This window comes from Eremothecium gossypii, chromosome VI (genome assembly GCF_000091025.4).
Source record: "Eremothecium gossypii ATCC 10895 chromosome VI, complete sequence".
NCBI lineage: Eukaryota > Fungi > Ascomycota > Saccharomycetes > Saccharomycetales > Saccharomycetaceae > Eremothecium > Eremothecium gossypii.
In genome coordinates, this window is record NC_005787.5 from 192730 (window position 1) to 205262 (window position 12533).

A 12533-nucleotide genomic window follows, 5' to 3' on the forward strand; every position below is an offset into this window, starting at 1 on the left:
AACAAAAATTTCAACATGATCTCTCGAGCACGTAGAACAAGCTCATCGCAGTGGACTCGAGGACCGTACGCTCTATAAGTGAGTTTCAGATATAGCAAATGTCGACGTTTAACGCTGAGACGGCGGACAACTTGGAGGATATTGAGAAGCAATTCGCTGTGGTGGCAGTGGAGCAGGCGGAGACGTACTGGGGCCTTATTAGCAAGGTGCCAGGCTCGAAGCTGCGGCTGACGAAGTACGACGATGAGATCTATGAGACGTTCATGGAGCACTTCCCCGAATACCGGGACATCGAGCGCGTGGCTCGTTTCCAGGAGGAGGAGCTGAAAACGAAGGAGGCCAAGGAGCGGTGGCGGAAGTTTATCGGGTTGTTCGAGAAGAAGATCGACGACTTCAACTTCGGCACGCTGCTGCGCACGGACGCGCGGCAAGAGTACGGGCAGTTCACGACGTGCTTCGTGGTCCGTCTGCAATTCTACGCGTTTGAGATTGCGCGGAACAAGCATGGGCTGAACGACTGGGCCGTAGGCCACTGAACTTAGTATATAGGTATAGAACTATGTACAGGCGCTCAGTGCTCGTGAGTGTGGTTGTGGGGAGAGTCTGCATGCGAGTGCGCCTCCGGAGCAGGCTGAGTAGGCCGCTCCCCGAAGAATTCGATGTGTACCTTCCTGAGGTGGGGAACTTGCTGGGAGAGCACGGAGCGCAGGTGCTCGGTGACAAGCTCGAACTCCTCGATGGACAGGACGTTATCCCAGCGCTGGCGGGGAACCTCGAGCACAAGGTGCGCGTGCGTGTTTGGCCCGGAGGCGAGCACCGTGAGGTCGTGCAGGGCGTACTTGCGCTTCGCGTTGTTGTTGGAAATCATCTGCTCCAAGGTGCGGGTGGTCAATGCGTGAATGTCCACATAGCGCGTGTCGGTCGGCGGCAGACAGCGATCGACCAGCTCGCTGGCCGCCTGTTTCATACCGGCGTAGCCCGTCTTGACGACAAGCCCCGAGACGAGCAGGCCGCCGAACGCGTCCAGCGACTGAATGCTGAGCAGGTACCCCGACGAGATGGTCACCAGGGCGACGAGCGACGTCAGCGAGTCGATGCGGTGATGCCACGCGTTCGCCATCAGCACGTTCGACTGGGTCTCCTGGGCCACCTTCCTCGTAGCACGGAAAATCCACTCCTTGAGCACGATCGAGCCGCCGGCGATCCACGCCGCGTTGATGTTCGTCAGGTCGTGCGCGTGTGCGTGCACATGCGCATGCGTGGCCGCTAGCTCCAACAGCGCGTGTGGCACCAGCGGCCCCAGTATGGAGCACAGCGAGCCCCACCCGATGGATAGTCCCGCCATTGCGAGAATCGAGGATACCGCAAGCGAGCCCACCGTCTCGACCTTGCCGTACCCGTACGGGAACTCCTGCGTTGGCTGCCGCGACGCCAGCGACACCGAGAACAGCGTTAGGAAGTCCGACACCAGGTCGCTGAGCGCATGTACCGCGTCTGCGATCAGCGCCTGCGAATGGAACACCACCCCGCCCACAAACTTGCCCGTTGCCAGTCCCACGTTCATCAGCAGCCCGATCCATGTGATCTTCACCCCTGCGTTGCGCCGGATCGCCTCCCGGTCGAGCAAGAGCAGTGGGTTGCCGCCGTGCGTGTGTGTGTGTCCGCCCAGCCCCGCCAGCCGTGCCGCCGACACCCCCCCGTGTCCGTGCGTGTGTCCCCCGTCCGCGTGCACATGGCTGTGGCCCGCACACCCCTCCTTGGCCGCCTGGAACTCCTCCAGTTTATCGAGCGCCTTCTCTGCCTCGCCGCGACGGTCCCCGGACCCGGCCTTCCGGACTTGTAGGCGCGCGGCATAGAGATGCAGCGCCCGCACCCTTCCCCACGGCACCACCGGCCCCACTTCAAACCGGAAAAGGCCAGGAATCTTTAATTTGATCATATATCGAACTCCGAGGTCTTGGACTCTTCGTAAAAGGGTGCTTCTGAGTGGTTGTGGAACAGGACGAGTAAGGCTGCACCTTTTTTTGCCTTAAGTATGATGGGCGCCATGCCACCAGGAAGAGCACCTCGCTAAGATCGAAGAGAGTCATCGAGCACGGGTGGGATTAGATAAAACGCTTGTAGTGTATATGATGTACGTAGATATAGCTATCAGGTGCCGGTGAGTGTGCTCCAGTCTCTAGCATGTGTCCTCCGGTAATGGCGAAAGCAGGTCTGCGATGCCAATGCGACGGGGAGCAGAAGACACCGCGCACTTGGCAGCCGTGTCGGGATCTGGTTTAATGTCCACGGAAGGCGCGGCGGGCTCTGCGGGCAGCTGCGGCAACGGGGTGCGCTGTTTGCGGGCGGTGAGTTTCTCATAGCCGGTGACAGGAACGCAGTTGGCGTTGCGCAGCTTGTGCAGCTTCTGTAGATCGTGCTCCTTGACCACATCACGCAAGGTGGCGAGCTCGGAGGTCAGCTCGCAGCGCGCGCCCTCGAGCTTGCGTAGGTAGAACTTGAGCTTGTGCACGGAGACGCCCCAGCGGACGTTGGAGTTGTCGAAGAGCTCGCGGCGGAGATGCCGGCGGAAGGAGAGGGCGCAGCCGGCGAGTTCGAACAGGCGCTGAAGGAGCACGCGATCTGGGATAACGTGCAAGGACGCGGACCGGCACAGCAGCTCGAGCAGGTCCTGGAGCGGGACCTTACGGGGGCGCTCTGCGGGCTCTGGATGGCAGATCATGCACAGGAAGACGCACCGGTCGTCTTCGGGCAGCGCCCATCGGCCGCGGTTTATGCAGGCGACGTGGTACCACTCGCGGCAGATTTCGCACTCGACCATGGTGCTTCCAACATCCCCCTGGCGACAGAAGCAGTACACGGACTGGCGCTGGCTGTGCTCCAGCGGCAGGTACTCGTCTTTTGCCAGTTCGAAGCAGCGCAGGTCTTGTTCCAGAAGGCCCTCGAGTGTCGCGCGGGCGTTCGGGACCAACTTGTTCAGATCCTGCAGCCAGGCTCTGCACTCCTTCACATACCTTCCAAAGAGCTGCGGCTCTTTCTCCTGGGCGATCTCCTCCATCGAGATACGCTTGTCCTCTTCCGAGCCATCGAACTGGCATATCTGCGATAGCGCCGCGTCATCGCCGTCGCGAAAGTGCCGCACGAACTGCGTGACATGGTCGCCGCGAACGGCTAGCCGAGACCAGCTTGGGGCAATGGACTGCTTCGTAGACTTCACGGCGGCCATCAGCTTAGTTAGACCATCGACAAAGGTTGGGTTCAGGGGAATAAAATCGCAGCTCAATTTTTCCATTATTAGCTCTACGTCATTGAGCGAAACTCGGTAATTTTTCTTTTTAAAGAAGGCATTGGCTCGCTGGATGAGCGCCTGTGACGATTTTAATAGGCTGCTAATCTTCTGCAGTTTGTCCTTGTGTAGATTTGCGTTGAGGTAACGGATGCCCAGGCGCAGGAAACGGTACATGTCGCTCAAATTGTAATTCTGGTAATCTTGATAGCAAGAAGGGCTCCGACGTACAATTGCAAGATCGAAGACATGAAGCCAATGCGTTCGCAGAATCTGTGCAGCAAGCGATGGAATCAGGGGAGTGGATATCCCTATGGAGATACCGAATTCGTAAGCGCTTTTCATAGCTTCCAGATCATCTGCGTGAAGGGCGACAGAAGCCTGGCGATGGAAACATTGGAATTGATGCATTAACGCAAACACATGGGTCATTTCCTCAAACTCAACAGAAAGGGGACGAAGCTGCGCACACAGTCGCTGCAAATCTTTAGCCGAGTTCTGAAAATTCAAAGTCGGTAGTTCTCGTATGTTGAAGCCAGATCCATAAACTATCTTCTCACTCGCCGGATGCAAAGTATCAAGGAATAGGCGACAATCGGTAATGATTGGCTCGAGCTCACGCAGATATTGGCGCACTTCTGATATCCGTGGGTTGTTCGATGCATGATGCACATGAATAAAAGGAAGAAGCTTCGAAAGAGGTACACGGCCCGGGTAGCGTGTGATGAGAGCTGTTAGTTCGGCTTCAACATCAGCAAGTTTCTCTATAGGGGACGCAGGGTCGTCAACATCATTTATTAGACACTCCAGCAGTTTGTCTGAAAAAAAGGTGTGCATGGACAAGTGCACCTCATCCTTTGAGATGCCGCGGATAACGTCCCTCAGCGACGCAGTCTCATCGTGCAACTGCGTCAGAAAACTCTTGATTGATAGCGTAATGCAGTCAGAAGAAGTCGTTAAAAGCACTTTCGATGCCCCAGTGAAACCTAAATCCTCGTCCGATATAAAATCGAACGTGTTAGCAACAATCTTCATATCCGGAAAGTGTTTTACAAGCTTCTTACGATTTTCCAACTCCTCGATTGAATACTCGGCCAAAAGTCTTTTAGCATATAGCACCACGTCGGGGCTTTTGCAGCGAGTCATTATATTGTGAAGGAACTGGAACACGTTGATACTTTGCAGCATTGCGCGATCAGAAAACCACTTGTCGCTCGGAACTAAATGTGAAAGCCACGACTCTGGAGCCAAATAGCAGCTCTCCGAAACATGGAACCCGGCAGCAATGGAAGTGTTGTATGCGCGAGGATATTTTATTATGAACGTCTTTGCCTCTTGAATAGCATTGTAGAATTTGATGCCTCGTTTCTGTAACTCTTCAGGATGGATCTGAATATCATTAGGTAATAGATACGACTTCGGTCCACGCGCAGCTTGCCCAAACATATGAGACCCATTTTTACTCCGCAGTTTATGTGTATCATTTAAACGGTTCCTCATATTTGTTTCAAGATAGCTATTGTAAAACTCAGATTTCTTGAATTCTGGGTCAACATCGAGTTCATCCGTTGGGTGATCCCTTTTACCCAAATTAATCTCTTCAACAAGTTTCTCGAACGCTTCCTGTGACTCAGGGGCAATAAAGTACCAGAGCAAAGAGCACCCTAGATGATTATATTCAATTGTTGGCAAATATTGGTCCCCAAGCGACCAACCTCTGGTGGAAAATGTCATTCCGACGTGCATTTTCGGCCTTGTCAAGCAGCCGTAATCTATATCCAAGTAGCTTAATAGCGAATTTGCAGCAAGCGGAACATTGTTAATATTCCAAGGGTCTAACAGTTCGGCTGTGTTATCACTATTCCTAGATATTGTACGAAAACCCGAACCATGTATTATGCCCGGCAAATCAATCCCTGAGTCTATATCCAGAGAATTGGTAGGATCCGCCAAAATACTGAAATAGAGGTCTTCAAACTGTTGAAGCTCGATCTTGTCCGTCCAAGAGGTAACCTGAGGAATAATGTCACTATATTGAGTCTGTATCAAGTCAAAATGTCTGCAACTCTTTTCATAGTACTGCCGCAAATTATAGATTGGAGAGTTCTTGGTTTCATAACACGACTTGTCATATATCTCCATCCCCGACTGCCAAAAGCTGAAGTTGTAGCCGGGCAACGTTGATTGGTCGGGTTCCGTGAGCCCCGGAATCGCTTCTGTAACGTTTTCAAAGTTCGTATTAAGGCCCTTACATCGTTTGACGTCTCTAACTCTTGTAAATTCGGCGCTAGACCCGCCCAGTTCAAACACCTTCTGGAATACTGTATGCTGTTTCTTTCTTTTCTGGCTGTCTTCAGTATGTCCCTCCCTATCCAGAGGCCGCTTCCCACCTATATCACTATCTACCCGTGTTTCTTGTTTGATATGCGAAAAGTCCGATGGTTGTGAAGAGGATTCGTCGGTATTCTTACGTTGCTCGAGCTCCCAAGCATCAAAGTCACTGAAGACCTTCGAATATGCAGATCTTAGAGAAGTAGATAATGAGCTCATGATACGCCCGGAATACCCAAGCTCTCTGCCTAATTGAGCCCATAACTTCTTCTGACACACTGTCTTGAAGCCACCACGCAGTTGCACGCAGTTCCATAAGCGGTACAAATCTAGTGTGCGTTTGTCAATGCTGGGGATCTTGCCTATCAGTCGTTTTCCCTTGGTGGAACCTTCTGCCGCCTTGGCACCTTCTCTGTAAAACCGATACAGCCGGCGGTGGAACTCAAGCCGCTTGCTGTTCTCATTGCTGGGCGAGTTCATATACTGCCTCCGTGCCTTGAACCAAAAGTACTCGGTATTCAACGTGAAATCATTCAGCACAGACGACTGCGACAAAACATGGCTCCCCAAGCGCATCGCGTCATCGTGCTCCTCGTGGATGTGCAACTTCACCGCGCCGTACTTCTCGCCTATGCTACGCACAGCCTCGTAAAACACGTGTGGATCCGGCAGCTGCTGTTTCGCTACACGAAATACCGGTATCGACCCGTCCTGCACACTATATTCGAACCCACTGACAGAGCCTTTTTCCACCTCCCGGCAGCTACGCACAAGGTTTTTCGTCCGAACGTGCAACATGTCAAACGGCGCATTGGGACGCGTCTTGTGCTGCGTATACAGGTACGGATTGCAGTGGTGCGCGTTCACCGCCGGTCCCGACGAGTCCAAGCTCTTCATGAACCTGCTCGTCCGCGGCGCACCGCCATGCACGTACCCTACACCACCCTCCTTAATTGGCTCAACCGTCCCATTCGCCCCGCAACTCTTTATCTTCGCACTTTCGACATCTGATATCTCGCCCTGCAGTGTCCTGCTCGAGTCCAAGGTCGAACAGCCGAGAGGTGATGAGGATATCATTTCACTGTGACACGCTATCTCATCTGCTGTCACCTGATGCTTCATCTTCATTCAAATTCCCATAAATTAGAAAAATTAGAAAACCACCAGTCGCTATATTACAGACAGAAACGTATCAGAAGCTTAGTAACGTCCCGGCTGCATGCTGGCATTGCTGGACGATGTATTTGATACTGTAATTTTTTCTACGAATTAACTTCTGGACCTGTCAAATCGAAAATTCATGTTGACGTCGGGACCGGAGAGGAGGTCACGTGACAACATGGTGCTCAGCGTCAGAGCGATGTCAAACCTCATCGCCACTCCACAACCCACGATTCTACACGGTTAGAGCCAGCTTCGGCTCGTACAAGAGCCTTTAGCCCGTGTGTGCGAGGCAAGCATGAAGAAGGGCTCGACGGGCTGCCGCATCAAAAGACGGCCATAGTCACAGCGCGGGACGGCACGGCGTCTGTCTGCCGCATGCGCATCCGTTCCGCAGGGGGCGCAACACGCACGCGTGGTTGAAGATGAGGTGGTCATAGTCGTTTAAGAGGCTCTGAGGCGCGGCTCGGAGCTTTATACAGCGTTACATATGTGAATGTGGCCCGAAGGGACGGAATGCCCGGGCAAAGTCATAGAAAACGTCTCCATTAGAGACCAAGAACGGGGACCGAGTCGCCAGCAACTCACCAGCTCCCCTGCTGCCTTCTTTGCGAGGCGCCGTTCGCACCACGCTGTTGGTGCTCGTCCAATTGCAAGTATGGGTCCTGCTGCTGGCGGGAGTTCGCCTGCATGTTGGTGATAGGCTCCTGGCCCATCGCCCCCAACTCACGCTGCTGCGCGCCCATCTGCTGTGCGCCCATCTGCTGCGCGCCCAAATGCTGCGATGCGCCAAGCTGGTCGTCGAACTGCTGCGAGCGTGGCGCCTGCTGGTACTGGGCGCCCAAGTCAGCCTGCTGTTGGCGGCCCAAGCCCTGCTCATCGCCGACCCTGTACTGGCGCTCCTCTCTCTGGCCCGCATTCTTCCGCTCATCCTTCTGGCCGTTGTTCTTGAACATTTTTCCTGCAGCAGACATCATGATACTTGCCTGGTGTTGGAACAAGAGCAGAGAGGGCAATTGATAGCCAGCTGGTGCCCTCTTAAATACATATATCTTAACGCAGTGTCTGAGGTATTCCCGTGCACAGCCCAGGAGGGGGCCCCTATTGGGCGTTGGGAGGGTGCTCGCCTTGAGAGCTGAATCAGTCCGGCCTCGACAGCCTATGATGTGAAACAAGGAGCGCGCCTGCTGCAAGCCTCCCCTCAGGGATCACATCCCTTTGCAATGCCAAGTCGATGCACGCTGACGATCATTTGCGGCTCGAGATCACGTGGGTCACTAATGAGGGGCACATTGGCCTCAGCTGCAAGCGAGGACTTAAGCACGTGTGCAGCCCCTATGTGAGTTCCAAGTACACACCAGGAATGTCTGTTCCGCGCCAATCGCTTTCTATTTTAGGGTCTATTGCTTCATGTGGCATATGGTTAAGGCCACGCGAATGTTCGAAGTGTTGACAGGTAAGCTTTTTGCTCTGGTACTGCGGAACCTGTGGTCTTTTGGCACTTGCCTTGCGCAGTAACTGTGTAGGTTTCGTTTATGTGGCTTGGAAAGATTGCCTCGACGGTATGGGGCTGAGCGATTGGCCAGAAGTAGCTACGTTAGCAGAACTGGTTGGATGGGATTGAGGTTCGTTTAAGACTTCCGTGTGCGCACAGAAGCCAATGCAGTCACGCGTGTAGGCCTCGAGTGTGCGTGGCAGCCTGGAGCTCCTGAAGCAAGGGGAGTTTACTGCGGTACAGCTGGAAAAGGGTTTATATAAGGATTCGAAAGGGTAGCTCCGCGGCATCTGTCTGCAGCAAGATCCAGGACCACTGTGGACGGAAATTACAACATGGGGATCTTTGACAAAGTTAAGAACGCCATTGGCGAGGACAACTTCAACAAATTACAAGACGAGGTCACGAGCCGGCTTGGGGCTCTGAATCAGAATGATTCTGGAAACAACTCCCAAAACGCCTCTGGCTACAACAATGGATCTGGTAACGCATACGGCAACACCAGTTCTGGCTACGACAACAGCCAATCCGGCCAGGGCTACGGCAATAGCCAATCCGGTGGTAACAACTACGGGAACAACAGCGGCTACGGTTCCGGTAACCAGACTTCGAACAACAACAACGGTTACGCCAGCAACTCTGGTTACTATAACTCGAATTCCGACTCCAATTTGAACACCAACGCGTATGGTAGGAATGACTCGAAGAAGAACTCTTATGGGAACGACAATGAAGATTCCAGCAAGAACACCTACGAGTCCAAGAAGTCGGACAGCGACAACAAATATGACTCCAACAAGGACGAGAACAAGGACGAGAATAAGGACGAGAATAAGGACGAGAATAAGAACGAGAACAAGGATGAGAACAAGGACGAGAATAAGGACGAGAATAAGGACGAGAATAAGGACGAGAATAAGAACGAGAACAAGGATGAGAACAAGAACAAGGATGAGGACAAGAACAAGGATGAGGACAAGAACAAGGATGAGAACAAGGATGAGAACAAGAACAAGGATGAGAACAAGAACAAGGATGAGAACAAGGATTCAAAGAACGAAAACAAAACGGACTCAACCAAGAACTCTTACGGCTCGTCCAAGAAGAACTCTTACGGATCCAAGAATTCGGACGACGGCAAAGATGACTCCAAGGATACCTATGGATCCAAAAACTCATATGGCTCTTCCAAGAAGGACTCCTACAGTTCATCCAACAAGAACTCCTATGATAACGACAACGAAGACTCCAATAAGACTTCTTATGGGTCCAAGAACTCCTACGGTTCGTCTAACAAGAACTCGTACGACAACGAAGACTCCAACAAGACTTCTTACGGGTCCAAGAACTCGTACGGCTCTTCTAACAAGAACTCGTATGATGACAACGAAGACTCCAACAAGACATCTTACGGCTCGTCTAACAAGAACTCATACGGATCCAAGAACTCCTACGAGAACGACAACGAAGACTCTAACAAGACTTCTTATGGTTCCAAGAACTCGTACGGCTCTTCTAACAAGAACTCGTATGATGACAACGAAGACTCCAACAAGACATCTTACGGCTCGTCTAACAAGAACTCATACGGATCCAAGAACTCCTACGAGAACGACAACGAAGACTCTAACAAGACTTCTTATGGTTCCAAGAACTCGTACGGCTCTTCTAACAAGAACTCGTACGACAACGAAGACTCCAACAAGACATCTTACGGCTCGTCTAACAAGAACTCATACGGGTCCAAGAACTCCTACGAGAACGACAACGAAGACTCCAACAAGACTTCTTACGGCTCATCTAACAAGAACTCATACGGGTCCAAGAACTCCTATGGTAATGACAACGAGGACTCGTATGGATCGAAGAATCAATATGACTCAAACAGGGGCTCTTATGACAGACAGAATGATAACGAGTCTTCGAACCTTTATGACTCCTCTGAATATGAAAGCTCTAACCGTTACCGCTGAGAGTGCGTTCCGTGATCTTATGTATAATTTAGTTTTTGACTTCTAGTTAAGTGTCCCTTCTATTTATCAAAGAGCTATTGGATCAACTTTAAGCTACACATATCTATATACCAGAAAGGCTCTGTTGGAGCCAGCCTATGGTCCTCTTCTTAAGCTCATTATCCTCAGTCCGATACACTCGCCTAGATTCTAAAATGTCTATCATTTCACTCTCCGACTTCCCGTTCCGCACACCGTTCAATATGAATTTGTAGATTCGCTTCCTCCTAGCGAATGTTTTCTTATTTCTCTTTGTTCGCCATTTATTCCCATACGTTTGTTCTAGCTGTCGTATGGAGGGTTTCCCACCAACCCCAATTGTATACTCGTCCCAAATGGCCCGCACACTATCTGGCGCTTTGACCATCGTATATTGTACATCCGTGAGAGTATCCTCTGGATTCGATGCAAGGACAGCACGAGGTTTTGTATTTGGCGCAGGCATTGTGTTTTTATCGTACTTGTCATTATTTTTTAGTACTAGTCTTTCAGTTTCTGGTGTGCCACTAACGCTTACTTGACTTCCGCTGTTTGCAAAACGCCGCACTATTGATGAGGGTAAACTCTTTGGATTCCTTCCAGCTGCTCTTGGGCCAGCCTCATCCTCCCCTTGGTTTCCCCCAGTGAATTGCTCGTCATCTTCTGATGACATTGTCCGCTGGCTTTGGCTTCTATAACCCTCGTCATCTTCTAGGTAACCATCTTCATCTTCTCCTGACGCGCCGTCATTTTCATCGTTCTCATCATCTCCAGAACCTATTTGGAAATCAAGCCCTGGATTCCGTCTACCGGTTTTCAAGTCTGGATCAGTGGTGGAGTTTTGGAACTGTTTTAGAACAGTTGGTGAAGACACCTTTTCTGCCTCAGACATTGGGATGTTTTGCAGGCCGATCAAATAGTTCTGTAGCTGAGGTCCAAAGTTGGCATTTTTCTGGCCACTGGTGGGTATGCTTATTAAACTTTGCACAGAACCTCGCTGCTGCTGTAGCTGATCCTGAGACATTTGTAATGTATTCAGCGGTTGGGCAGACAGACGCCGACGTTTATTAATTGCTGTGGGATTCAAGGTAAATTCCTTAGCCTTGTCCTTCAATACAGTAAATGACTGGAAGTCTTGTGTGGATGCATAAGGGTTCACCAAGTCCTGCATGAAATGGCTGGAGCTCTGAGTGTTTCCTAGGCTAGGCAAATCACTGGTACTCATGATGTCCCGCTGCCGCTTGAATCGCTGCAAGTTCCTGGAGCTCACCTTCTTAAGGTAGTTGCTACTCACGTTGGTGATCGAGTTGAGTAGATCCGTAACAAACTTGTCTTTCTCGTTATTGTCGGGGTCATCAAGCACTGGTACCTGCTGTTTTAGCTCGCGGACCTCCTTCATGAGCGATCCCAACATCTCCATACTCTCCGACCGCATCGAGGCTATCTGTTGCTGCTGCGCATCGATATTGCCCAGGAGCTTGTTTACTGTTTCCTCCATCACAATCAGCCGCGCGCTTACTTCATCCATTCGCTGGCACACCTGCACGTTGGTGGCGACCGGGTTCCCCATGCTTAGCAGGTTGGCTGTGCTCCCGTGGCTTGGCACCTGCGTGCTTGCTGTCCCCATTCCGTGCTGGCCACATCCTACGGGCGAGTCGCTGATCGGCACGCTGGAAAAACGCCGCCCCGCCGCCGTTCCTCCTCCCTGTATCGCCGCTGGCTGCATTCCCTGTCCTTCCTCTACATTTGTGGACACGCTCAGTATGTTGGAATGTAGGTTCACTGAGCTGCTCGGGTTCGTCAGGACGTCGACGATTGAGTCTGTGCCCTCCGCCATGCCTGACACCTTCTGCTGTCCCAGCCCGCCCCCTCCGCCATGCAAGTCCTCCAATCCCAGCTGCATTCCCCCGTCTGATCTGCCTTGTCTCTGTTCGTCATTAGATGGCGTAACTATATGTGTCACGGGGTCAATCATGATGCGTCGATTTAGTCCTCATAGGTGGGACTAAGGGTCCCCGTCTAGAAAAAATACGAGTTTAGGTACTTATAGCCTATACCTCGGCGTAATGGTCGTTCTAATTCCCAATTAGCCCGTCTTCCACAGCTCAATACCTCAATACTTCTGAATAACGGTAGCACTATACCTTCGTCTGTGCTCCGTCGTGGAATTTGTTGTGACGTATTGGTGATTCAATTAGCGTTGCTTGGGCCGTTGCTAAAGAATATAGCGATTTAACGGCTGAGGGCACGGGACGTTCTCACAGCACCG

The 12533-nt window shown here is 51.8% G+C and overlaps 6 protein-coding genes across 6 annotated transcripts; 3 read left to right on the top strand and 3 right to left on the bottom strand.

Annotated features, from left to right (window-relative positions):
- Positions 1–98: 98 nt before the first annotated feature.
- Positions 99–536, top strand: CHP1 (ribosome-associated Tef1p biogenesis chaperone CHP1; the record flags this gene model as incomplete). Its single annotated transcript, NM_210775.1, has 1 exon — positions 99–536. One exon carries the CDS (start codon positions 99–101, stop codon positions 534–536), a length of 438 nt encoding a protein of 145 aa, NP_985421.1.
- Positions 537–571: 35 nt separating this feature from the next.
- AGOS_AFL128C (cation diffusion facilitator family transporter) lies at positions 572–1939 on the bottom strand (the record flags this gene model as incomplete). Its single annotated transcript, NM_210776.2, has 1 exon — positions 572–1939. The coding sequence occupies one exon, from the start codon at positions 1937–1939 to the stop codon at positions 572–574; it is 1368 nt and encodes a 455-aa protein (NP_985422.2).
- Positions 1940–2179: 240 nt separating this feature from the next.
- ECM5 (Ecm5p) lies at positions 2180–6745 on the bottom strand (the record flags this gene model as incomplete). The annotated part of the gene is made up of 1 exon (NM_210777.1): positions 2180–6745. The coding sequence occupies one exon, from the start codon at positions 6743–6745 to the stop codon at positions 2180–2182; it is 4566 nt and encodes a 1521-aa protein (NP_985423.1).
- A 723-nt stretch (positions 6746–7468) lies between these two features.
- AGOS_AFL126W (AFL126Wp) lies at positions 7469–7798 on the top strand (the record flags this gene model as incomplete). Its single annotated transcript, NM_210778.2, has 1 exon — positions 7469–7798. One exon carries the CDS (start codon positions 7469–7471, stop codon positions 7796–7798), a length of 330 nt encoding a protein of 109 aa, NP_985424.2.
- An 810-nt stretch (positions 7799–8608) lies between these two features.
- DDR48 (DNA damage-responsive protein 48) lies at positions 8609–10246 on the top strand (the record flags this gene model as incomplete). The annotated part of the gene is made up of 1 exon (NM_210779.2): positions 8609–10246. One exon carries the CDS (start codon positions 8609–8611, stop codon positions 10244–10246), a length of 1638 nt encoding a protein of 545 aa, NP_985425.2.
- Positions 10247–10349: 103 nt separating this feature from the next.
- On the bottom strand, positions 10350–12239 carry HOT1 (Hot1p; the record flags this gene model as incomplete). Its single annotated transcript, NM_210780.1, has 1 exon — positions 10350–12239. One exon carries the CDS (start codon positions 12237–12239, stop codon positions 10350–10352), a length of 1890 nt encoding a protein of 629 aa, NP_985426.1.
- Positions 12240–12533: the final 294 nt, after the last annotated feature.